Source organism: Triturus cristatus, chromosome 3_2, assembly GCF_964204655.1.
Source record: "Triturus cristatus chromosome 3_2, aTriCri1.1, whole genome shotgun sequence".
In the NCBI taxonomy this organism is placed as follows: Eukaryota; Metazoa; Chordata; class Amphibia; order Caudata; family Salamandridae; genus Triturus; species Triturus cristatus.
The window spans coordinates 916,260,254-916,287,203 of NC_140584.1; the positions used below are offsets into that span (position 1 = coordinate 916,260,254).

Genomic DNA, 26,950 nt, shown 5'->3' on the forward strand with positions numbered 1-26,950 from the left:
TAAGCCTTTGTATTACTGTTCATCCACCTATGGATCTGATGCAATTCCATATTTACATAGGTTTGTAATCCTGAGATTGCGTCAAATTGTTAGGGATCCCAGAGATTGGCATAACAAGGAGAAAAAGCTTTTTTTCTCTTTCTTATTTCCTCTTCCTATGCATAATGCATTCCGCATCACGCACAGAAAGGTAAAACTGCTTATTTTGAATGTTTTTGCATAGGAAGGTATTCCCTACTGAATAAAAACAATCCTACCCGTAACGCAGGCACCCTTGCACTATGGGGCACAAGGGTGTCTGTGCTGGTGCTTGGCAGTACATAGTGCACCATGGCAAGGAGAGAGCAGAAATGCTCCATTTCTTTGTAGATATGGCACATTTCTGCTCTCTCTCTTTCACGCAACACAGCAAGTTCCCTTGCCGCGTGAAATATGCCTGAGTCCATTAACCCTGAGGAAGACAATGGCCTAAATTTTGAAGAAAAGGCTTCATACGATCTTAATGTCCCTAATCAAAACTTTCAAAATATGCAAAATCAGTCAAAATTGATTTAACTATATTATGCATTGGAATATGTTGTTTCTTTCTGCTGGGCAATATAAATAAATGGCATCAACACAGCCTACGCCCTGATTTACAAAGAGTTCACGCACTGCAGGGCAACAAATAAAGTTGCTGTGCTGCATTGTGTGAATGGGAGAAAGCAGAACTGCGGCATATGTACTAAGAAGAGGAGCAGTTATGCTCAGGCACACTTCTGGCATCCATGTGTCATCCTGCAAGAGTGTCTGCAGTGTGGTAAGTATATATTTTGTGTAGAAAGGGGTCCATACCAGCACAAAAACAATGCTTTTCGGCAATTTCCTCTTTGTATGTGTCCTGCAAAATGCAATATACATAGAAATGTTTTTTACACCTGTCTCAGGGAGGCGCAGAGTTTTACTGAAAATCCCTGACTACAACTCTTCGTAGAAAGGGATTTGCGGCAAAACATATTGGTGGTTGCATGCACCATCCATAAAGCTCCCCCGAGACGCTGAGTAAGGCAGCACATTGCACTGTGTTGTGTTACCTTAAGTACAAAACAAGTACTGTTGGTTTGTAAATACAAACCTATATTTTGTATCAGGTCTGCTTTAAAAAAGGTTACGCAAATTCATTGTAAATCTGGGCCCTAGACATTTCGTTGGGGGTGCTTTAAATATGTTAATGCTGATGATATTGTTCAGACACTTTCTTACATCATTCTTTAGTAAGCGTAAGAAAAAATTAAAACTTGAACAAATTGGAAAGAATATCCTACCTAATCCCAACCGTGCAGTAGTTGCACAGCTAAAAGCAAGTTCCGGCTTGGTTATACAGACTTCTTTAGTTACTTCAAATTCCTCCTCTGAATCCATGGTCTGAAAGAAAGCATAGTACAATCACACAATAAAGGGATGCTAATGTTTCTCATATGTAGCCTACCCACAGCAAGAGTCACTGTACTTATTATATCTGGTATGGGACTGGAAATGAAGAATCTTTCTAACCTTTGGTAATGATCTTTCTAGTGGCTACTCTATTTGCCTGCAGATTCTGCACGTTTTAAAATCCCCAGGCACCAGACTGAGGCAGATTTACTATTTTTTCACACAATGCAGCAAGGCAACTTACTGCACTGCGTTGTATGAAAAGGAGATGGCAGAAATGCTCCTTAGTTACAAAGGTATGGAGTATTTCTGCTCTCTCCATGTGCTGGCACACTGTGGAGGCACCCTAGTACCATAGTGCTAGGGTGTCTGCCTTACAGGTAGGATTGTTTTTGTGCAGGAAAGTATGCCTTCCTGTCCAAAAATAATCCTTAAATGTATTTTCCTCTTTCTATTGAAAGATGAACTAATGAGGAGAAATGAATATATTTCTCCCTGCCATGCCTGGTTCAGGTAGGCATAGCATTGTGGCACAATCCCTGGTATACTCGCCTTAGTAAATCTGGAATTGCGTCAATGTACATGGGAGACTGAATGGGAATGCCCAAGCACCACCCATGGAATGCCTCCCAGACACAAAGCAACACAAGGCATTACTATGTGCTGTAGTAATTTGTATTTACTAAACCACTCAAAGTGACTTTGCGTAGCTTAGTAAATCTCTAAAATGATTTTGCGTCGGGCTGCGCCACAATAGTAAGTAACCCAGGCGCAAAATCTTACTAAATCTACCACTAGACTGGAAACTTTGCAACAGATTTCCTGCGCCAGCAACGGTTCACAGCTCCAACTCAATGTTGATTACAGTGCCCATATAACATAACTGGCAAATTAGTATCACCCGGATATCATTTAAATTTTTTCCACACACTTCAGTGCAGATCTTGGTGCTGCTTTCTGTGAACTTTTCCAAATGATGTTATTCAGTAAAAGTTTGCTTTCAGCCACACAATGTTCCCAACTAGGGGCTGATTTATATGTTGGCAGTAAGGATACTCCATTGCAACGGCGACGAAGTATCCTTACGGCCAAAATAATGTTCCACGTGCCCGATTTAGATGCGAGCAGAACATAGGGTTGGCTACGTCAGTGACTACCACTCGGGCCATCGGAAAAATGGCTATATGTCAGCTCACCCAATCAGGATGGGCTGAGGTATAGCCATTTGTTTACTGTCCTTCACCGCCAGGCAAACCCTGGCTCCCCTCCCCATGGCAAGGGGAGAATTACATTTTCATATAGTGCCCCCTTTATAATGTTAATTTAAAAACATGTTAACATTGAACACATATATTAGAATAATTTTGCTTCTACCTTCAGAGCAGCGGATTTAGTGAAAATACTTATTATAGTATGAGAAAACCAAATTCAAGGGCATTAAGTTCAAATATTACACAACACATGCAAGAGTAACATTTATATAACTGTTAGCTCAGATTGTCCCTGTTGCCTTGCTCCTACAGCAGATATCAACATATGTTGTGGGATTGTCCAGTTATAAGCACATATTCGGGTAAAATGAACACTGTCCTTGAATCTGCTATTGGCCCCCAGGAACTGCTTAAAGTAGAATGTTGCTTACCCGGACCTCATACTCGTTCTAAAGCCGGCAAAGCAACTAATAGATTTTTTGACCTAGCTTCTCTTTAGGCGGTGCACTCCTTAACAATGCATTGAAAGCCCTTATCCTTACCTGGGATTTCTCGCAGGAACACAAAAGTACTCAGATGAACTGTGACTCATTTGGGAGGAAAGAGGCTGAAAGGTAAAACAATGCGCGACTGCAGCTACAGGGGTATGAAATTACCCTTTCTTTTAAAAAAAATGCCTCCAAAATGGTTCTAGACCCCCATAGAATGGCTTATGCATTCTCCTCCAGGTTTGGCATGCCCATTCGACCACTCAGAAGATGTGCAATCGCTCCTGTCACTTCCCTAACTAGAACTCGGTGTTCCTATAACACTCAGAGCCTCATTACGATGTTGGTGGGACACCACTAGATGTTAAAAGAAAAAGGGGATTTGTGGCACTGTCCATGTGCATAAAGTGGTGAGGGATGTGGAAGTCTTAAATTCATGGAATAACAGACATCTTTAGCCAATCCTGACTTTTAACTAATACTACTTAGCAAACACTTCAGGGATATTTCAGCTCTTTTATGCCCACATCTATACCATCAGACAGCAAAAATGTGATAATGTTTGGCTTTTCTACTTTGCTTTGCATGGTTGCTCCCGTGTATCCACCCATGGATATGATGCAATTCCAGATTTACAAAAGTTGCAAACCTGGGATTGCGTCACAGCGGTGCACCTCTCTGAGGATGGCGTAATGAGGAGAAAACGTTTTTTTATCCATGTAATTTCCTCTTTCCATATGTGATGCATTTTGCATCACACGTAAAAAAGAGGAAAGAAAATGTATCTTTGAATTGTTTTGGTGCAGTCATCGTGCAAGGCTTCCTGCTTTGGCAGTTTGCAGAACACAATGCGCCAGCACACGGAGAGAGCAGATATTTTCCATATCTTTATAAATATACAGAATTTCTGTTCTCTCTCTTTTATGCAACGCAATGCAGCAAGTTCCCTTGCTGCAAGTGTTGAATGACATATTAGTAAATGTGTCCCTGAATTTATATTAAATCTCACGTTCCCATAAAGTCCCACAGAGGATTTAGCTCTAGAGCTATTTGGCCCATGAATAGATCTATAAATAATATTAGCTTTTGGTATATTATCATTCAAATCAAATTATGAAAACATTTTGGTATAGTATCAGTATCATTAACTGAGAGAGAATCTCAGGACTCAGATAAAAAGTCTGATAGAGAATCATGTGATAATATTGTTTCCGTAATATACGTTTTAGGTAATGAAGATGATGATGTTTGTACTTTCATAAAGGGCAAAGCTGAGGATCCTTCAGTTATTTTACTAATCCAGGATATACTCTTCTTTCCAGTGCTTTCAAAGAAAGGACTTCTAACATATTTATTATTCCAGACATTTGAAAGAAGAAAATGTTTCATAGCAGGGTATGTATGAAAAAAATATATTTACAAACAATAAAATTAGTATATTTTAAAACATTTCTGTGTAACACATGTTAATTGGATCTGTAAATAATTTCCTTAAAGACAAATGATCCCAAAAATGTCCTTTAAAGTCTTACCCAAAGAGTTGCAGGTGAATCATCATATTGGGATAACAATGCAAATGCTTGTCTGATAATAGAGCCCATCGGCCCAGCGGACGGAATGTATGCCCTATAATAAGGGCAGTGCCTGCTCAGGCACCACCGTAGGGATTACGATGTCCCTTTCTGTGGTGGTTTGACCGCTATAGAAAGGCAGATGGAAACAGACTTTTGGGGCCTCTAGGAGGGCCCACGCCCCTCCGTAGACTCCACTATGAGGCCTGGGGGGCACCTATAATACTTCCCTAAACATCCCTGCACCATTTGGCAGGCACCGCATGGTGCCTACCACACGGTAGCAGGGATATTTAAAAAGTGCATGTTTACTTTTGATGCTTGTGCTGCGGCCCACAGCACAAGCTGCAATAGTAAACATACACTTTGCGTAATAGCGGTCGCATCGTAATTCAGAATGCGGGACGTCCGACTTCTTGTCGAGTGTTCCTATTGCCGACACAATGCCGGTTTGACACTCATCCGACCGCATTGTAATAGGGCCCTCACTTCCACGGGACAAATGGCAAAGGTCCTGTTCATTTACTACTTGGCAGGATTTCTCCTAGGGTGTATTTTTCTAACCTATTTGCCTCTGCTTTTAGACCAAGCTCATTGCTGTTCTTTGTTATTCTGCTTTCAAGCACTATACTTATTACGCTCATGTCATGCTAGCTCTAATTGTATGGTACGTACTGCTGGACGTGATCACCTTCATCTCTATCAAGGTGCATGTAACTAGCAACATACCTATGGTTATATTGTACTCGTGCTACAGCTCGCCTTTTTTAGAAAAACAATCAAATTGGTTAAAAAAATATGAAATGAGAAAGCTCAGAGTTGCATTATTTTTATCTAGGCATTTGTTTAAAATATGGAAGTTTCTTGGCTGGAACTACAACACCTTAAAATAATATTTTAATAGCAGCTTTTAAGCATGATTTAATTAGTCTGTGGTTGCTAGGTCTGACTAATAAATTGTGAGTTTGCACTCTGATTGGATGGTGTCCCAAGGATGAAGCAAAACCATTGCATTATCCTGAACTCTATAAATCGACTTTATGCTTTAATAAATGTAGATGATTAGACTTACATGTTTCCACCCCTTGAAACTAGGTGGTCGAGACATCTAAGATTGAAATAATGAGTGTAAAGTTACTACCAGTAACTTTTCACACATATGTGGAGATCCATCATCAGAGCAGAAATCTCCACCACCAGGGCAGCACTTTCCCAATGGCAAAGTATAGGAGAAACGATCTACAGTTTAATAATGTTTATAAATAATATAAAAATGTCTTAAATTAAAATAAAGATTCATAATAATGTAAAATTATTATTAACCTACAACTAATAAAAGTACATGTTACACAGCATGTTAAATCATCGTATTAAACATTTATTACATTAAATAATGAAAATATATCAATTTCATCTATAAATGTTATTTTTTCAAATCATCTAATCAAATTTAAAAACAAAATCAAATCCCATCCTCAATAGAAATATAATATTAAACTAATATGTCATACATTCGTTAATTTTTGTGCTTAGTTATTTTAAATGTGCCATTTTGTTTAAATTTCAAAAATTTAATATTCATTATTTTAAATAAGTTTATTATCAATTGTTTGAATTATAATAGATTTTTTAATTATAATTAAACGTTTAGCACTAACAAATTACATATATTTATAAATATATAGATATATACATATTAACTAAAAAAACAAAGGTTAGAGAGACATTTAGTTAGGAAACAGCATTTTAAAAAACTTAGAAATTCACTGAATAAACCAAACAGGAACGTTATAGTTATACTCCAATTTCACTCATACAAAACTAGTGAAATTCAGCAATTATAGTTACCTGAGCTAACTATAACTTAAGCCCCACAATGCACTGCTTATGACCTCACATATTACATCACTTATGACATGGTCAGTGACATAATTGATGGCATCTCAAATGACATCACTGATGACATCACTGTTGACATACACTGAATGTAAGCGTTTTGTAAGAGTTTATGATTGCTAGAAAATATGTACTGAGGTACTACAAAAGTTACATTATTATACTAGGTGTACTACTAATGAGTGATACTACTTGTAACATATATCATGTGAGTGGTTGTGCGACTGTGTGTATCCGTGTGTGAGTGGGTGTGTGAATGACTAGGTGTGCAAGTGGCTGTGTAGGTAAATATGTAGGTGTGTGAGTAGCTGTGTAGATGAGTGAGTGGCAGTATTGATGAGTGGGTGTGTCAGTAGCTCTATGGGTGAGTGGCTATATGGATGGGTGAGTGAATGTGTGAGTGACTGGGTGAGTGAGTGGATGTCTGAATGGTTGTATGAGTGAGTGAATGGGTGTGTTAGTCGTTGTATGAGTCAGTGTCTGTTTGAGTGGGTGTTCAGTTAAGTGAGTTCGTATGAGAGTGGCTGTATTTGAGAGTGTCTATGTGAGTGGCTGTATTTGAGAGTGTCTGTGTGAATGGCTGTATGAGAGAGTAAGCCGATGTGAGAGTGCTTGTATGGATGTGTGACATGGTATGTAAGTGATTATGGGGGTGTGTGAGTGAGTGTGTGAGTGCCCTTATGGGTGAGGGAGTAGCTGTGTTTAGAGACTGTATGGGTGAACAAATGGGTGTGTTAGTGGCTGTATGGGTGAATAAGTGGGTGTGTGATTACTTCTATGGGTCTGTAAAATGGGTATGTGAGTGAGTGTATGAGAGTTTATATAGGGGTGTGAGTGGGTGTGTGAGTTGCTCTTGGATGATGTAATCAGTGATGTAATTTGAGATGTCATCAGTGAAGTCACTGACCATGTCATCAGTGATGTAATATGTGAGGTCATTAGCAGTACATTGCTGGGATGAAAGGTATAGTTAGCTCAGGTAAATATAACTCATTGGATTTGTACGAGTGAAATTTAGCCTAACTATAATGTCCCTGTAACCTTTGTTTTTTCAGTGAATTCCCAAGGTTTTCTCATCTTTATTTCCTAACTGTAACCACTAACATTTGACGGTGAGTGTGTGAGTGAGTGCATGAGTGTCTCAGTAGGTCTGCGAGGGGGTGTGAGAGTGTCTGAATGGGTTTGTCAGTGGGTGTGTGTCTGAGTAGGCCTGTGAGTGAATGTGTGAGTCTCTGAGTGAGTCTGTGAGTAGAAGCGTGAATGCCTAAGTGGGTGAGTACATGAGTCTCTGAGTGAGTCTGCAAGTGAGTGTATTTGTCTCAGAGTGGGTCTGTGAGTGGGTGAATGAGCCTGAGTTGGTCTGTGAGTGGGTGTGTGAATGTTCTCTGTTTTGTCCTTTTCTCCTGTTTTTCTTCTCTGCTTGTTTTTCTACCATCTGCTTTGCCTTTCCTGCTTGTTTTTCTTCCCACTGTTTTGCTCTCTTCTGCTGTTTTGCCCCTTCTGCTCATCTTTCTGCCCTCTGTTTTGCCTTTTCTGCTCGTTATTTTGCACTCTGTTTTGCCTTTCTGCTCGTTTTTCTGTCCTCTGTTTTTCATCCCCCAGGGCTTGGTCTTAGTTAAATGGCAGCGGGACGATTTTGGCCCCTGGGACCCCATCCCTTGGGGCCTGGCCTGGCCTTAATGCAATGGGTGAGTGGACCTTTGGGTGAGTGGGGCAACATGGCTCTCCTGGGTCCCCCGAGGCCTGGCCAGGTTTCCTGGGTGCCCTTTGGCACCCAGTGTGCAGAATAGGGACCGCAGGGGAGACTCAAGGCCCCCACTGTGCCAGCCAGCTCTCTGCCTCCTGTGGGAGCTGGCATTGCTGCTGCACGAAGGTAGCTGCTGGAAAAGCAGGTCCCTCCGTGCAGAAGCAATTGTTTCATCTCTTTTCCTGCACGCATGTTCGTGGGCAGGGAAAGATATGAAACCTCCGCTGCCAGCTGGAGCACTTTGACAGCTCCTGCCCGGTGGAACCGGATTGTTTATTTTTGCTTAGCGGAAGACGCCAACTCCCACCAAGCAAAAGCAAACAGCTATGTCCCGGGGGTAGGCACCCCAGGACATAGCAGAAGCCAGTCCTTGGGAATGGCAGTCCACAGTGCCGTGTATGGCTCCAGGAGCCTGTTTGCGCGGGCTGCCCCGGGGAGTTGGTGTTTCCTGGGCTGAAGACAGCCCAGGAGGGCAGCCGCACGACCCCCCCTCTCTTAAAAAAACAACCATTTGTAATGCAATAGGTCTCGCATTACTGAAGGTTTGAGCTTTTGGTATTCCTAATAATAATGCAACACCAATAGCTCCAACTTTCATTAATGCAAAACCTATTGCATTGCAAATGGATCGCGGCACTTGCAATGCAATATCTCCCGCATTACCATGTGTATCGTGTAGGTTTTATATCTTTGTACTTCACTTTAAAATGATCATTGCTCAATGCGTCTAATTTCCAGACGCTAATTGAATTAACACAAAAACTTTTGTATTAACATGTTAGAAGACTTAATGTACAGTTGTTGTGTAACATTCTACTAACGATTTTGTTATAATTTAAAAACAATTGTAAACAATTGTATTTATTTCCTGTTTTTATAAAGTATCAGTACACTGTAAAAAAGAAGCCGGACAGGGGTTTCAACCTCTTACATTTAAACAATAAGCAATTAATGCTGCACAGGTTCATGGTCTACATATGTGATTACCTAAGAATAATTTTTTATCTGACGGGGGCAAACCTACTGCGCCCATCTGTGTCCAAAAGTAATCGAGCAGGAATTGAAGCAACTGATGAGATATAAAGATATTGCACTGTCTTATGAAGTCCATAGAAAAGTTATTTGCCACGTTATATAGCATATGCCTGGCTCAAACTAGTGTCCACAGTAAACAAAAGAAACTAAGTAGTAAACATACATAAATCAAAAGGAGCTGCAAATGAAAACGTACTGTACAAATTCTAAATTTCAATGAGTGCCAGAAAGATTAAAACCAGAGAGGCATTAAGTAATTATACCTCAGAAGGAAATTTGTACCAGCAGTTAAGCATAACAAGCATTTGCAATGCAATAGGTCTCGCATTCATGCAAGTTTGAGCTATTGGCATTGTAAATGACAATACCTTTTATTTATGTTTTGAGTTTTAAAACATAAATAAAAGGCATTGTCATTTACAATACTAATAGCTTAAACTCTCGCAAACGCAAGACCTATTGCATTGCAATAAAGGGCCTTCTCGACCGCCTGTTAGATTGTAAATATCAGAGGAAGAGACCGGCCTGTGACATCTTCAAAGTAGTGATATAGTGCAGTGAAGAAGATATGTAAGTGTTGTAAATTACACAGACACAAAGTGTGAAGTGAGAGTTACATATGATCCAAGCTATAAACACTAACAAAGCGCTCCAATACCTTTCACTCTCTGATTACACTGTCACGGCTCAGGAGGAAGGCCTATTCCCTGCCCTCTCTGTGAATTGAGTGTGCAGTGTGGCATTGAGTAATGTCATTGCTATCTTTGGCTTAATAAAAAATACTCCAACTGTAGTAGGGCCCTGGCTTCACCTCCTGGTGCAGGGCAGGCTGTGCTTTATGGCATGGCAGGCATGCAGCTCCGGCCTCGTACAGTGCCCTTGCTATTGCTAACGAGTGAAAGCACTGAGGTGGTGGTATTGTTGGTATTGGTGGTGGTATTGGCATTGGTGGTGGTAGTAGTGGTGGTATTGATATTGGTGGTGGTGGTGATTGTGGTATTGGTGGTGGTGGCACTGGTATTAATGGTGGTGGTATTGGTAGTGGTGGTATTGGTGGTGGGGTATTGGTGGTGGCATTGGTGGTGGTATTGGTGGTGGTGGTATAGGTGGTGGTGGTTTTGGTGGAGGTGGTATTGGTGGAGGTGGTATTGGTGGAGGTGGTATTGGTGGTGGTGGTATTGGTGGAGGTGATGGTGGTATTGGTGATGGTGGTGGTGGTATTTGTGGTGGTGGTGGAGGTGATGGTATTGATGGGTGTGGCGGTATTGGAGGTGGTACTGGTGGTGGTGGTGGTATTGGTGGTGGTGTTGTTGTTAATATAACAGGCTTTTTAAAACAACCCGTAAGGTGGCTTAGTGCAGATGACATGTAACACAGATGTGCTTTTGTCAGTTTCAGCCCATTAGCACACGATTATGTTTCTAACTGGAATTCACATGACTTAATTCACTAATCATTTCTAAATTTATTTTACTCGGGGGGGGGGGGGTGTGTTTGGAACAGAAACGAGATAATGTTAAAGTGATTGAAAGCGGGAGTCCGTGTTACAGGACGGCCCTGCTATTTAAAAAAACACAAGCTGTTTCAGCTGAAGCAGCGCATGTCCAGCCTGCAGTAAGAGAAATTCAATAAAGTAAATAGTGCTTACAGACTAAATACCAGGTCAAATGTAACAACCGAAGTAAAGGGGCCAGTAACCATGGGAGGTTACAAATGAAGACAAGGCTGTACTAAGGAGGGAATAACAAGCCTATTAACGAATGCGAAGGCAGCATTTACAAAAGACAATGACACAAGTCAATGAAAATTATTGGTGGATAGTGGGCGCGGATTCTGTCCAATACTCTACTACAACAGTCTCGCAGAGCGAGCAGCACATGCGTGATGGTGCAAGGCTAGACCTCAAAATCACTAGAAGGCAATAGAAAAGGGGTAACCATCGGGCACAGTATGCCAATAAATCATTGTTTTAAAAAAAATAAAAAATAATCAACATAGGGTGCTATAGATAAGTTAAAGGGACCCATGCAGACACATCGCTTCACAAATAGCTCTTTTTTAGACCAAGAGAAAAGACAGCCATTTGCTGTTGTGCACTAATGCCAGTTTGTCAATTAAGCCTGCATACTACTGAATATCTTATGTCCATTCAAAGAACTTTGGCGAAGCAGTGCGATATCGTGCGAGGAAATAAGCAGGGTCCTGGAAACGTGCAGTGTGTCATGAAGAAGCAGCAAGACTTGGAAATGGTCAGGGTGGCATTATGTGAGTAAACATAGGGGCCTGTAAGCACACAGTGTGGCATCACATATGTAAGCAGCAGAGACCACGAAAAGCATAGTGTGGCATAATGTGAAGAAGCCGCAGGGACTGAGAAAACCACACTGTGGCTTAAATCAATGATGCAGGGACTAAATAAAGCTCAGTGTGGTGTATAGCAGAAAGCAGCAAGCGGCAATGACTAAGAAAAAGCACAGTGCTGCATCAAGCGACAAAGCAAGAGGGACTGAGAAAAGCACAGATGTGGAATCGTATTATGAACCTGTGAGAAATTAAGTAGGGAAGCCATAAGGATTAAGAAATGCACAAACTCCATCATATGAGAAAGCATCAATGACCAGGAATCGCTCTGTGGTATTAGGGGCCATATGTATCAAAATTTTCTTTTGCGAATCTCAAATGGCGATTTTTTGCGAATCGCTATTTGAGAATCACAAAACGCTATGCATGTAGGATTTGCAAATAATTTTGCGAATCCTACATATTCCTTAACTGTGAAGCGCAAATTGTAAATCGCAATTAAGGAATACCTCCCCATTCATTCCTATGGGCCTACAGGCCCATGGGAATGAATGGAAAGACATTCTCAATTGAGAATGCAATTTCAAGCCTGTCAGGGTGTCAAAAGGACACCCTGTTGCACCCCTGAAATGTGCATGTGTGCACATGTGGCACACATATATGCCCTAAGGGCATGTATGTGCGCCTCATGGCAGTTTGAAAAATGAAAAAAAGTGCATTTTTCAAAGAAATCGCAAATTACCACCAACTTGAAGTTGGTAATTCGCGATTTCTTAAATGCTTTCGCAAGATAAGGAATCGCAAATTTTGCGATTCCCTATTTTGCGAGGGCCTTTTGGGATGATACATCCCAAAAGGCTTTTTCCCGTTCGCAAACGGGCCGATTCTGAGAATCAGCCCGTTTGCAACCGGGAAATGGGCTTCATACATATGCCCTTATGTGAGGAAAAATGGAAGAACTGAGAAACGCACCTTGTGACATTGTGTATGAAAGTAGCTGGCACTGGAAAACATCATGCAAGACAGGGAAACAGAGAGTGAAGCTTCAAGCAGGTACATGTCTGAATGCAGCCAGTGAGTTGCTTTTAAGTAAGTTACTCACAGCTGCCAGGCTCCCCAGCTGCTAGTCGGATTCTGTAGTGAGCGCTCAACCTGACCAGGGTACTAGAGACTGTTCTTTCAAAGTAAAAGGACATGCTTTGAAACCTGGTGGAGGGAAATGGGGAGGGCTCTTTGCATCAATGAAAGCCAGATGGCTGAGATGCACCTCAGACGGTATTTTGGATGCAGCCTTTTGTAACGCTGCAAGACAAGCTACGCCTCTACCTACCTTCCTTCCTTCCCTGCTCAACCCCGGCCCCTCTATCTACCATGCTTCCCCCTTTGCACCCTTCACTGATCCTCATTTTCCAAATTACAAAAAATCTTTCCCTGCTGTGTCCCTTTCCTCTTCCCTGACTCTCTGGCCCCTGCATGAATTTGAGGTTTATTGAACGTAGATTGATGTTAAATGTGAAAAACAAACCATGCGTCATCCTTAACGCCGTTTTTTTATTGAATATAAAGTCTCTGGCTGTGTCTACACAGGCAGCCAAGCACTGGTCCAATACGTATTTTCAATTTGTAATCTATGCAGATTTGAAGAGCTCAGACACGAGAGCTGTGGAGAATAATCCTTGTGTGCTGTGCAAGACTTGCTGACGTGTAAAAAGTTCTAACAGCGGCGATATCTGTGTCATGATTCTTGTTTACGTGCAACTTAGCCTTTCGTAATACCTTCCAAAGTTAAGTGACTCCTTCCTCCACCGAGACGCTGTGCCGCGACCTTTACACTGCCATGGTGAAAGGCTCACGCTTCGAGGCATCTCTTACGCAGGCTAGGAGGTACTGCTTCCCAAAAGCAAACATGACGAAATCCAGCTAAGCAGGTGTAAAATCGGGAAACGCTCCCCCTCCCTCTCCTTTCCCAGCAAGTACTGGACTGGTTTTCAGAGTTTCTCTCCAAATACATAAAGGGCAGCTTTTGTATTCTAACCTGTGTCCAAAAGACTCTTTCTTCTGTCATCCCTAAAAAGTAGATTGCTCTGGTTTATTCCATATTATATATTTTTAGTAACCAGCGCGGCATAGGCAGTGTGCTGCTGTGGTGCTTACGAAAAACTTAAAAAATAGAAAAATTCAAGTTTGCTAAGCTGCGCCAAAGAGAGGAAAGGTACGGCTTGGCAAACATCATAGCAGACCCTTTAAGCACAGGGCTTCCTACAGCGAGAGACTGTGGCGCAGCAGTTAGAGCTGACTATCTGAGAGCTAGGGATCCGTGTTCGAGCCTCGACATCGGCACATTCTGTGAATGATTAAGGACAAATCACTTAATCATTCTGGGCACAGGAATAGTTAATCGAAACAGGAAGCCCATACCAAACAAATATCCCTCCAAAATAGGGCAGGGGAGGCAGCAGTAACACAATTGTGGCATTAAGAGGCAGTGGGACAAAGAATGCAATATTTAAATTGAAGCAGCATTGGTGCCCCGAAGCTAAACAGTAAGAGAGTAGGAAACCAAGAAAATAAACAGTCCCCCAAAGAACAGATGAAGAGCCATAGATGAATAAGTACATGCTCTATAGGAGGGACAAAGAGGCAGGAGTGACGACTAGCAAGCAGGGATTTTTGAAGGACACTGACATAGACAAATGAAGAGCAATGTCAAGAAAGGGGATAGACTTGATGCCTACAGGCCGTTTACAGCAGGTCTCGAAGAGACAGCTGTCTAGTTCGACCTAAAAAAGAAAGCCCCAGGGAGGTGGTGGTCCCTGGGGTCTGAGGGGGTCTATGTGCCCAGCCTCCATATTAACATGAGCCATAGAGAGGTAATGGTGCCTGGGGCTAAGGAGGGGTGTCTGCACAGCCCCTCCTATTCTTTTTGATTATAGCCCCGGGAAGGTGGTGGTCCTCAGGCCCAGACGGGGTCCGCACCCCCTGCAATAATTTATACATAAGCCCTGGTAACGTGGTGGTCCCCGTGGCATAACAATGCCCTGGGAGTGGCCCCATGCACCCCTTCCTTTTTTTTTTTTTAAGAATGTGTGCAGATGCCCCCGGGAGCTGGCCCACCCGGGGGCTTTCATATAAAAAAGTGCAGGAGACCGCGCTTGTTTTTTTTCCCTTCATTTTCCAAGACCACGGCTTGGAGGGATAGGCTATTCCTACCCTGGCCCCTTTTCATTTATTTTAACATCAATGCCCTGCAGTTCTCTGCACAAGCTCATTATTATTTGCAAATTAGCCGCAATCGCTGATATACAAATTTGGATTTCCTTAAATTTCTTAACTACCTCTGAAAAAATATGCACTAAATAAGTGAAAGCGTGATCTGCATAACCAAATCTACCTTTCTGCAACATTTGGCGTAATTCCACCCAGCCGTTCGGGCTATAGAGTGTTCCTATGGGAATTAACATGAAAATACACTTTTTATGAACCCCCCTTTTGTCGGCCCCCACCTGATGGATCACCCCAAAACGACGCTAAAGATATAGGCAACTCAAAAACTGCTTTGTCTATGGAAACATGGTCCTAACTATAACTACCTACTGGCAAACACCAGTAGGTAATATACAAAATGAAGCTGGGTAGTTCCCAAGTTTAGGTGAAGAGCATCAACTTTATATGGAGCACCCAAGAACACCACAACACTTAAATCTGATCACCTGAAATGCCTGTTTCTAAACTTAGGATCAGCTTAGTGCCATCCATACCAAGCTAGAGTGTCAAAGCCTTTTTCCATTTTTACAGCAAGGTCTTTATGCATAGGAATAGCAAGTGTCATCCACGCCAAACTGAAAAATGGCAAAAGCCCTTCAGCACTTTAGGCACAGAATTACAGCTTTGAAGTGGTAAAATACCATCCAAGCCAACCTGGAATGAATAAAAGCAACCCCTGACAAGTGTTTTACTCAAGTTAAAGCTCATTAGATATTAGATACAAAGACTCTCAGTAATGTTAGGCCCATTTCCCTGATTTTTACCTTTTATAAAATGCTGGAAAAAATTGGTTACAACAAGAAGATTGGAATACCTGGAGAAGGGCAAGCTCCTGCATCCTAGTCACTCGGGATTTCATCCACACCATCGAACAGAGGCAGCACTACTAGAGGTTGCCAGGGATGTATGACTGAACCCCGCATGCATTTACCAAGCATGCCTTAACTTCGCAGTAACAACTTCGACTGCAACGTTACCAATCGTTCCTTTATCACGCAAGTCTGCCTTAGGGGGGCGCTGGACTTTGGAATAGTATATATTACTATTCGAACTCCAGTCAGTATATCAGTAGGGAAGGTGTTGGACTTAAATTCCGATACCAGTCCAACAACGCTCCCTCTAAAGCAAGTTGTTGTAACAACTTGCGTGGTAAAGGAATGCGTGGTAACGTCGCAGTCAGGGTAGCCCTTGCTATCTCGCTGAAAGATTCTCATTCTGTTGTTCTGCAAGATCACTGCACTCGGCCAAGCATCTTTGGTGGTAGTGCCATGGATCAGGTGCACAAGTAAGTGAGGGTGTTCCTTCATCTTCCAGGCTGTTAAGGTGTGGAATCAGCTTCCCCTGGAATTACAGACTCTGGCTTTGGAATCTGTTTAACGTAGGAGACTGAAAACCTGGCTTGTATTTTTTCTCTTTAGCTGTTGGTCTTGGGTTGCTGTTCGTCTGTTCTTTTTTTGGGTCGTACCCGCATTTTATAGCACCGGGACGCTTCATGGAGTAGACGCACACTCTACAAATCCCTTCAAATTCATTCATTCATCAGAGAGATATATCTTTGCCCAGATACAACGGGCACCAAGTATAAGTCAAACAAACACCCTTTCAGGTTTAGTGTACCGCATTAACTATAGGAATGGATAGAATGACCTAGAAATTTATATCTCAGCTTATGTTGATGACATTGTGTTATACATGTCCAGCCCCGCCCCTTCATTCCAACCCTTTATAGAAGAATTTTAACTGTGCTCACAAATTTTTGATTATAAATTGAATTAAAAAAAGACAGAGGTCTTTCCATTGAAATCTTTATATATGACATTTATGTTTGAAAATCTATATTTTAGAAGGAGTCTGACAAAGATTAAATACCTTGATAATTAAATTAGCACCAAATCTCAAGGAATCTGCTGAGTTCAATATATCTGCTTTTAAAAGCGAGATAAAAGATTTATTGTCTGTTTGGTCTCCTCTCTCCCTCCAATTATGGGGTAGATTGAACACCAACAGAATGACGATTGTCCTTCATATTTTTTGTTCTCTTGTGTTACCTTTTACATTTCTAGCCTTTGCTTTTAAACAGTTTGATAACTTAGGTTCAAGCTTTTTATGTAATAATGAACTGTTTGTATTGCTTTAGCAAAGCTTAAAAAAATCTAAAACTGAAGGTGCTGTTGATTCCTTGATTTCAAACTATACCATGCCTCTTCAAGCATGTGCAATGTTATCTCAATATGATGGCTCATCTGCATCTCTTTGGGTCAGACTTTAAAGGACATTTCTTTGATAATTTTTCTTTAAGGAAATTATTTACAGATCCAATTAACATGTGTTACACAGATATGTTTTAAAATATACTAATGTTATTGTTTGTAAATATAATGTTTTCATGCACATGCTGCTGTGAAACGTTTCCCTCTTTCAAATGTCTGGAATAACAAATATGTAAACAAGTCCTTTCTTTGGAAGCACTTGAAAGAAGAGAGTATATCCTGGATTAGTAAAATAACTGAAGGATCCTCAGCTGTGCCCTTTATGAAAGTACAAACATCATCATCTTCATTACCCAGCACGTTTATTATGGAAAAAATATTATTACATGATTCTCTATCAGACTTTTTATCTGGATCCTCAGATACTCTCTCAGTTAATGGTACTGATACTATACCAAAATGTTTTCATAATTTGATTTGAATGATAATATACCAGAAGCTACTATTATTTATAGATCTATTTATGGGCCAAATATCTCTAGAGCTGAATCCTCTGTGGGACTTTATGGGAACGTGAGATTTAATTTAAATTCAGGGGCACATTTACTAATATTTCATTCAAAACGTTGCAGCAAGGGAACTTGCTGCACTGGGCTGCATAAAAGAGAGAGAACAGAAATTCTGTATATTTATAAAGATATAGAGAATATCTGCTCTCTCCTTGAGCTGGCGCACTGCGATCTGCGAACTGCCAAAGCAGGTAGCCTTGCACAATGACTGCACCTAAACAATCCAGAGATACATTTTCCTCTTTTTATGTGTGATGCAATATGCCTCACATGTGGAAATAGGAAATAACAAGGAGGAAAAAACGTTTTCCCCTCGTTACGCCATCCGATATGACGCAATACCAGGTTTTGACGCAATACCAGGTTTTCAACTTTTGTAAATCTGGAATTGCATCAAATCCATAGGACATCCATGCAAAGCAAAGTAGGAAAGCCAAACCTTATCACTTTTTTGCTGTCTGATGCTATTGATGTGGGCATAAAAGCGCTGAAATGTCCCTGAAGTGTTTTGCAAAGTAGTATTGGTTAAAAGTCAGGATTGGCTAAAGATGTCAGTTATTCCCTGAATTTAAGACTTCCAAATCCCTCACCACTATATGCACATAGACAGTGCCATAAGTCCCCTTTTGCCCACAAACCGTTTACTTCTTTAAAATTCTGATGGGAGCTGGAAGTAAACAAAGGTAACATGGTAAGCGTTTGCAAGCGCAAGATTATCTGGATTGTTCTGGTCACTGTGCCCTTTTAAAACCCATGTACGAACATGTTTTGTATTTTACTTTTTGAAAAGTGCATTGCTTGCTTTTTAAGTTTGTAGGCTCTGCTATTTTTCTAGTGATGTGCCTGGAAAAAAGTATTGTTTAAAAAAGTATACGTTATAAACTCATTTACAAGTGGATCAGCTTAGTAGGAAGCATACTTCTTGCAGTGCACGACATTTATGATGACTGTGTTGGGCTGTGGTGAGACAAGCTGGGGGTGGTGGGGGAAGCAGCCTCAGAGCTCTTAATCACCTCAATGAAGTATTTCTCTAGCGTCGGGTGTGTGAATGTAATTGTCTTTATTGTAGGGGCATTGCCCAGAGGCTTTAACATTCATGGTGTGGAAGCAAGACTTTGATTAATTTACCAAAAGACCCGGGGGCCTGTCTCTTACAAGCAACTGAGGAAGAGACGGAAAGCTGTATGTGTGCTCAGTTTAGCTCTGCCAAGTAAGTACCACGCATGTCTGTAAATATATGCCATGCTTACGGGGATGCATGTGTATCACTAATATACTTTAGACTAACCTAAGATGTCTGGCACTTGGCAGGGCTGCATTAAGTGCTATAGCCCTTTTCTCTCAAAATCAGCCCAGCATTTTGTTTACTTTATAGCCAATACTGATGAAACCTCATAAAAATAATTACCTTGTGAAATCTTCTTGAAAATATCCACCATTATTCCTGATACTCACTTACTTTTTGTGAAAATCCTTGGAAAATACCCTTATAAACAGAACTGCCTTTAGAATTGACTTTAAAAATGTCTACAATTCATCCCAAAAAATGGCTGACATATTCACGAAAAAGTCATTTATGCAAAGCAACTATGTTAAGTTCATTATTTTGTCTTTCTCGAACAAAGAACAATATAAAAGATAAGTTAAGACATTCTGCAAAAGATCACTTTAAAAACAACTTTTATATGCAAATTATACAAGGGCAGCTTATTAAATCGTATGTGATAGCTCTACATTTTCGAAATCTACAATTTTTCCACAAACATAATATGAAATATTTAAAGGTTATTTTGACGAAATATTGGGCATATTTACAAGAGAATGGTGCAGCGCGGCGCCAAGCCAAAATAACTAACGCCACATTTTGCCATTTTGAAAACGCAGGGATGCGCCGTATTTACAATGATACGACGCACCCCTGCATTTTACCTAACGCTGATGCTAAATTCAGCTGCCTAGCGCCAACGCAGGCACCCTAGCACAAAAATGCAACGGTGCCTACATTGAGGGAATGATAGTGTATGTGCAGGAAGTTGTCCTTTCCTGCACATAAGCAATCACTAATGGTGATTTGTAACTCATATGTAAGCTGCACCGTGCAGCACACATAGAAGTTGCAAATTGACATTTTTTAAATAATTCTTCACATGCAGGAAGGGACACCTCCCTGCACATAAACAATCATTCATGGCAATATGCGGTTTCTATGTGTGGTGGACAATGCAGCACGCATAGAAACAGCAAAAACGAGAGAAATGTATAATTTTCCCTCATTTTGCCATGTTAATACCAGGTTTTTTTTGTCTTAATTTTGGTGCTGCCCCATATTTATGCCACCTTTACAAATAGGGGACAGCGTAAAAAAAAAAAGAGTAGAGGCATGCCCACCACAACACCCACTGCCTGCCCTTTTCACACCAAGTGCTGCGTCAAAGGGAGCCTTATTCACAAGGCGGCGCTATGCCACGTTACGTGGCTTAACGCATCCTTGTTAATTAAGTGAAGGGTTTATTGGGACAGGAACGTCACAAAAAGGGACGTTCCTATGGTGATAAACTCTTGAAAAAATGACCCAATATGTGTTATCTCCGCTGTGCCCTAATTACATGAGGCCATTCAAAGATGGCTCTCTTATTGGGAAAGTCTGAAGTTGGGACAAGAATGGGCTTTGCATGTTAGTATGTTTACTATGTCTATGCCCCTCTCTACAGCTAGGATGATGTGGAGATTTGGGTTAGGGCTGTTATTTCTAATTTTTTTGTGCCACAAATAATTATCCTAGTGCTCGTTTGGAAGCTGCACCATAAAAAGGGAATGTACTTTCATGGGATTCAATACCTGCAGGGTCTGCGACTGTCCATAGCTCTCATCAGTTTAGTGGTTGCTTGCAAACAGTATGCTCCTTTAGAGACTCCTCTCTGCACATTACTTTTGCAAAACAGCAGACTAGTGTGAACTGGAATACTCAGTGAAGTTTTTTTAAATAAAACAACAGAAAGAGATCTGGGACTCTTTTAAAACGCTGGCACGTGGAATCAAAATGGGTTTTCTATCTGAGTGGATTTCAGTAACCTTAACGTGTGTTGTTTCTGAAAGAATAGTAATGTTTCCTCACCTTAAAATTCTTGTGTTACTTATCTGCACCAAATAGCCTAGTTCCTTGAAAAGGCAATTTCACAGTGGTAACCTACTGTGCGCATTCCGATTCCGAATACTAGTCTTTAAGAAAAAGATTCCTTTTCGCAGAGCCTCAAGTTGTCACAAGATAAAAATAAACTGAGCCTCTCACTGCATCAAGGGAAATATCCAACAAGAATTCGACCTCGCTTTCTAAGCTCTCCAAGAGATCTGTGGATTGAGACCCTTCCTGTAATGATCTGAATATGTTCTTGATATTTTACAAGAGACTTTGGGGCAGATTTATGTTGCACTTGCGCCACTTTTGCGCCGCCGTTGCGTCACTTTTGTGACGCAGCAGCGGCGCAAATCCTGCGCCATGGTGCGGGGTATTTACAACGTGACGCATCTGGGAGATGCGTCACGTTGTAAAGCCCTGCGCCACATGTAGGCGTTCCAGGGCAGGTGGGGGCGTTCCGGCGCAGGAACGCCTCCTAAAAGTGGCTGAGTGAAATCTACAAGATTTCACTCAGTCACTTTTAGGCCCATGCTGCGTCAAAACCCTGCGCCTGCTTGAAGCAGGCGTAAGGATTGACACAGCATTGTACAGATAGGGCCCCCCAGAACATTGCTGGAGCTGCGTCGCGCTTGCGACGCAACTCCAGCAATGCGCCACTTTTACGGCACAGATGCGTCACGCATCTGTGCCGTTTTTGCCCCATGGTGCGCCGCATTATAAATGCGGCGCATCCATGGTGGCGCAGATGTGGCGCATAATAACTGGCGCATCCCTGCTGATATGCAGGGATGCGCCAGTTATCATAAATCTGCCCCTTTGAGGATAATTAATCCCGTAAATGCCAGCATGCAGAGGCAGGTAAGAACCAGCATAAACCTTCTCCACACCGTGCTCAATGACCGCAATAAAAGGCTGGTGGAAGACAACATCCTCCTACTGAAAGTGTCCAGGCTCTTGTTATATTCTATCCCGTGGTGTCGAAGGGAACAAACCAAGGCTGACTTTAGACGTGAAGACATAGACAACTGGACCCTCTGGGGTGGCAGCGGGCAATCGTTCTATGCACAGGAGCACCTGTCCAGTGCTTGGCCCATGCCCCGAGCAGGACCTCAGTGAAGGCTTTTCTAAATGGAAAAAGAGGGTCTGCGGGGGCACCTGGTTGAAGCACCTGTGTCAAACATTCATCTTGACAGCAACAAATAACTTCCAAATGATGGCTGGAGCGACTAATCCCGCACTTATCACTTCTGCGTGGCTAACTAGTTCCTAAAACAAAGAGAAAAGTTTGGAGACATGGGTGCACGAGTATGAGGGACCAGCCACCATAGACAGTCTATCATGCATTCTCCTTGCTCACGAATGAACAAGTTACTTACTTTCGATAATGACTTATCTAGTGGAGACTATATCTAGCCGCAGATTCATTACCTAGGAATTAGCCATAGGCGTCAGACTGGATCCAGAAAGGTTTCGGAAGCAGTACCCCTGCATGCCGGTAGGTCACGTCTTTCCGGTCCGCGTGGTGTTGTCCGTGCCGAAGTAATGTTCGCCGTGCCTATATAGGCTCCACCCAGATGCGCTGATGTCAATAACATTTTGCGACTTTCCACGCCAGACGCGCAAAGCCATGGAGTATACTGACCACTAGTGTGGAAAACTAGGGCCGTGAAAGGGGAAAATCCTTTCCCTGGAAATTCTTTCACATAGCGGAGAGGATCGGTAGGGAATCTGCAGCTAGACATAATCTCTACAAGATAAGGCATCATCTGATAACGACTTCTAGCTGCAGATTACTTACCTTGGAATAGATACTCAAGCATCATCATAAAACTTTATTTCGGTCATACGACCATAAAAGTGCAAGTGCGATACAGCTCATATGAAAAGGATAAAATCTAAAAGTATACATAAATAACATACTAAGAACATCAGTTGTGCAATGGTCTACAGTACAGTAAATATATGGATTGACAGCAAAAACCTCTGCCTATTCCGAAGGAAGCAGCATGGGCCGCTATGCTGCCTGAGTTCTTAGAGTACACTGCATTCAAGACCTTAAAGTGGCATCAATATAATATGAGCTAACTCTAAGATTAAAACAGATAAAACAGATGGGAGGATAAGGAGCTAGCTCACTTTTTTTTAGCGATTTCCTCCTAATTGCACACATATAACACAGGAATTCTGCTACTGAGCATGCAATCACTCGTCTAGGGTCCGATCTAAGGATACGGGGAGCTTCACCATGGATACATGTTCCCAGTTGCTTGCAAATTGGTTTGAGCCATTTGGCTCTCAGGAGAGAATATACCAGACAGGCAAAAAATACATGGACAGTTGTCTCTGGTGTAAAAGTACAGCTGGGGCAAAACTGAGAAGAAGTGTGAGGATGGTCCCAAGGCTTGTGAGGGAGTTCAGGGGAAGAGAGGCAAACCTAAACTGCATTTGGAGTTTCCTATCTAAAGGTAACTTGATAATGTCTAGATATTGTTCTAGCAAACTAGTCAATTTAAAATCCGTGAAATCCATAGTTATACGTCCCCACGATTATTAATAAGTGAAGCTTGTGCTACCCAGTCCCAATACTGTTTTTTGACATAATCTTTACTAGGAAGCAGTGCCGGGTCCTTAACATCTTAAAGGCCCTCTAGTGCAATTGTGGCTAGTAAGGATTTCATATTCCGTATTCAACCTATCTTTTTAAAATAATCAAGTGCACTAACTTCCATAAGGGCATTGGCATATGGGATGAACTCTGGAGTAGACATTATGCGCAGCCAAAACAGTGAGGGAGTAGATTAGCCTTAACTTTAATAGGTCATCTATCCCTTCAAAGCCCTACAGTTCAGCTCCATAGAGAGCTGAGTGTACTGCTTTGGAATCAGATCTGGAGGGGGCTATCATTGGTTTACTGAATGAGGTGCTCTGTTCTTTGATCACGGCCCCTACTAGTTGTCTATGCTTCAAGGACATCTTGGGCACGTGGACCAAGATATATCTTCTGTTAGTGTGATACCTAGACAGTCAAAGGTGCTAACCATTTCCAATGGAACACCTCCCAATTATAATTTACCTCTATAGGATTTGTGAGGATTAATCAATAAAAGCTTTATCTTTGATGTATTGACCTCTAATCCACGTGAGTCGCAGAAGTCTTTAAAATGATTTAAAAGCAGCTGGAGCCTTCCCGGTGTTTTGGAAACTAATAACGTGTCATCAGCACCCCCCCTGCCCCCCCCAGCTGGAATTTGAGAAAGATACTGGACAACACCATTCACCTTGAGGGAAAAAAGTGCGAGTGCCATTACACAGCCCCGGTGTGCTCCCATGCTAACATTAATTGGGTCAGTAAGCTGGCCTTGGCCATCCCAGCGTACCCTTTAAAAATGAGGTTCATAAAGGCAGGTGACAAGAGATGAAATCTTGAAGGGAAGCCCCATGTCTTTTAGGAATTGCCATAGCTTAATCCTTGGCACACGACCAAAAGTAGTCTTTAAGTCAATAAAAGCTACATAGAGGCTCCCCTGGCCAATAAGCACAGTCTTCCAAGACAGAAGAAGGAAACGAAACACCTGATCAATGGTGGCCATCTTTTGTCTGTAGCCGGCTTGGAAGGGGGTCGAGATGTTATATTCACTGATCCAGTCCTGTATATTTGCAAGGAGTGCTAGGGAGAACACCTTTTGGACACAGTCTATAAAGCTGATGGGTCTATAATTGCAGGGTGAAGACCTTTCTTATATATAGGGATCACCTCCGCTCCCTTTCAGGATTTACGTATTCGGGCCCCCTCCATATAGGAATACATCGCCAGGGATGCCATCAGGTCCAGGGGCTTTTACCTCAGCAATTAAATCGCTGCAGGTCCTGATTTCACTTTTAGAGAAAAAATCCTTAACAGTAACATAAGCAAAATCTGGGGGAGTTGCTTGTGTATCTAACAAAGCTGACTCGAATATAAGTGGTTAAAGTGGTCATACCATGCAAAAATAGAAATATTTTGGGCCGGTGGTGGTGGTCTATTGCCATCCACCCTGGTAACTAAGAGGCAGAACTTCTGTGAATCTTTACTGGCGCAGGCCTACCCAATTAATCTCCACCTATTGTCGTCCCATTACCTTTTGGCTCTCACCTGAGCTGACTTATAAGACTTTCATAGGTCTCTCACTAGGACCAAGTTCTTAGATCTAATCGCCATGGTTAGTTGCTGTCTAAGATACCTGCACTCCTGATTGTACCATGCAAACTGAGATCTTGGCTTTTGCCCCGATGTAGAAGAGCGTAAAGGATAAATTAAATAATACTCAAGCAATATTTCTCAGGAGATGGGTATGCCGACCAATTTCACATGAGCAAGCCCTGCCGGACCGAACGGGCAAAGTGCCTGCTCCTACAGAATTGACTGTACAGACCAGAGGTTGGGGGGCTTGATTGATCGGGGGTAGGATCTGACAAAGAAAAGCAGCATGCTTATAAAAGAGCTTTGTTTCAAATGGAAAAAATTAGTATCAGTAAGCCACTCTGTAATGGGTCATCACTAGCACCTATTGTCATTTATATACTGGCTGGGAGTAGGTGTCAAAAGGAAAGGGACTACAAATATTGCTTACATTATCCTCTCCCCCATTACTGATAAAAATACTGTGGATACACTTTATTAAGGCTTTGGCTGACTAGAATAGTATGTTTTTGGCAATCATATATTTTCTTGCATGTTTAAAAAGGGTAACAGAACTTAACTGCAATATTTAAATATGTGTAGAAATATTTAAACATTGCAAATGTATTAGAATCATTTTTAGAAATTCAGGTGGGCCCAATGATTATTTATTTTAAGGGTGGCTCGGCTTTAAAAAGTTGAAGACCACTGGTCAGGACCGTAGTGTTTGGTAAATGTGTACAGGGAAGCCCACACTGCTGCCCACATTGCTGCCTGGCAGAGGTCCATGACCGGAACTCCACGAGATAATGCAGCAGTGGCATCTTTAGCTCTGGTGGAATGAGTACACAAACCCACAGGGAGCAAGGTCTAAAACAGAGCTTACAGAAAAAACGTCAGCACCAGATTAAGGTCCCACTGAGGCATAATGAAAAGAGTGTGAGGAAACATATGTTGCAAAGCCTTCAAAACCAATGAATAAAACGGTATTGGAAAAGGGAAAGTTGGTCAGACAACTGAGGAAAGACAGAGATTGCACACAGATATCCCTTAACAGTGCCCAGAGCAGAGCCTTGCAGGGAAATGGAAAGAACTAACAGGAGAACTTGAGAAAGGGAGGCAGAATGGGGATCAATGCGTCTTTCTGTACACCATGCCACAAATTTTGCCCAACGGCAGGCATAAGACGAGTAGAGGGATGCCTGACTGCCAAGATAAAGTTATAGATTTCGGGAGGAAGTACGAAAGCTGTCAACTGCCGCTACTCTATCTCCACCCAAGAAGGTGGAGCATTGGCAGGTTCAGGTGGAGAACCCTCCCCTGCAGCTGTGACAGAAGATTCTCCCAAAGGGGCAGCCCAATCGCACGACTGATGCCCGTGCTCAACAGCTAGGGATACCAGACTCTCTGTGCCCATTATGGAGTCACAAGGATGACTTTGGCCCTGGTCGTTCCTGATCTTCTTGAGCACTTTGGGCAGGAGTGGTATGGGTGAAAGGCATAAAGGAGGTCTGAACTCCACTCGAAACAAAAAGCGTCCAGAATTGTTGACACTGCATGTTCTTGTCGGTGCTGAACAAATCAACCAAGGCTCTCCCCACTGCTGAAAGAGACCTTGCAGCACCTCCGGATAGAGACGCCATTTGTGATCCGCTAAGTATGTTCGGCTGATTCATCCGCGTTCCGAGGACCTGCCACATGTTGAACCACCAGGGATCTGCCCTGCTGTTCCAGCCATGTCCAGAGCCTTTGGGCCTCTTGACAAAAGGACCACAACCCCACCTCCCTTATTCCAGTACCACATAGCGGTGGTGTCGTCTGTGAACACTTGCACAAGCCTTCCCTGGGTGGACGGTAGAAAGCCTTTCAAAGTCAAATGGATCGCTCAGAGCTCCAACAGGCTTATGTGGAGTCAGGATTCTGCCGGAGACTAGAGTCCTCTGATTTCCA

The 26,950-nt window shown here is 42.1% G+C and overlaps 1 protein-coding gene across 1 annotated transcript in view; it reads right to left on the bottom strand.

The window, feature by feature from the left end:
- Positions 1 to 26,950, bottom strand: part of TEX14 (testis expressed 14, intercellular bridge forming factor) — a 1,549,829-nt gene that overhangs the window by 331,723 nt on the left and 1,191,156 nt on the right. The window contains exon 20 of the mRNA XM_085647123.1: positions 1,305 to 1,404. Coding sequence (XP_085503249.1) covers positions 1,305 to 1,404 — 100 coding nt within the window. The remainder of the gene's footprint in view (positions 1 to 1,304; positions 1,405 to 26,950) is intronic.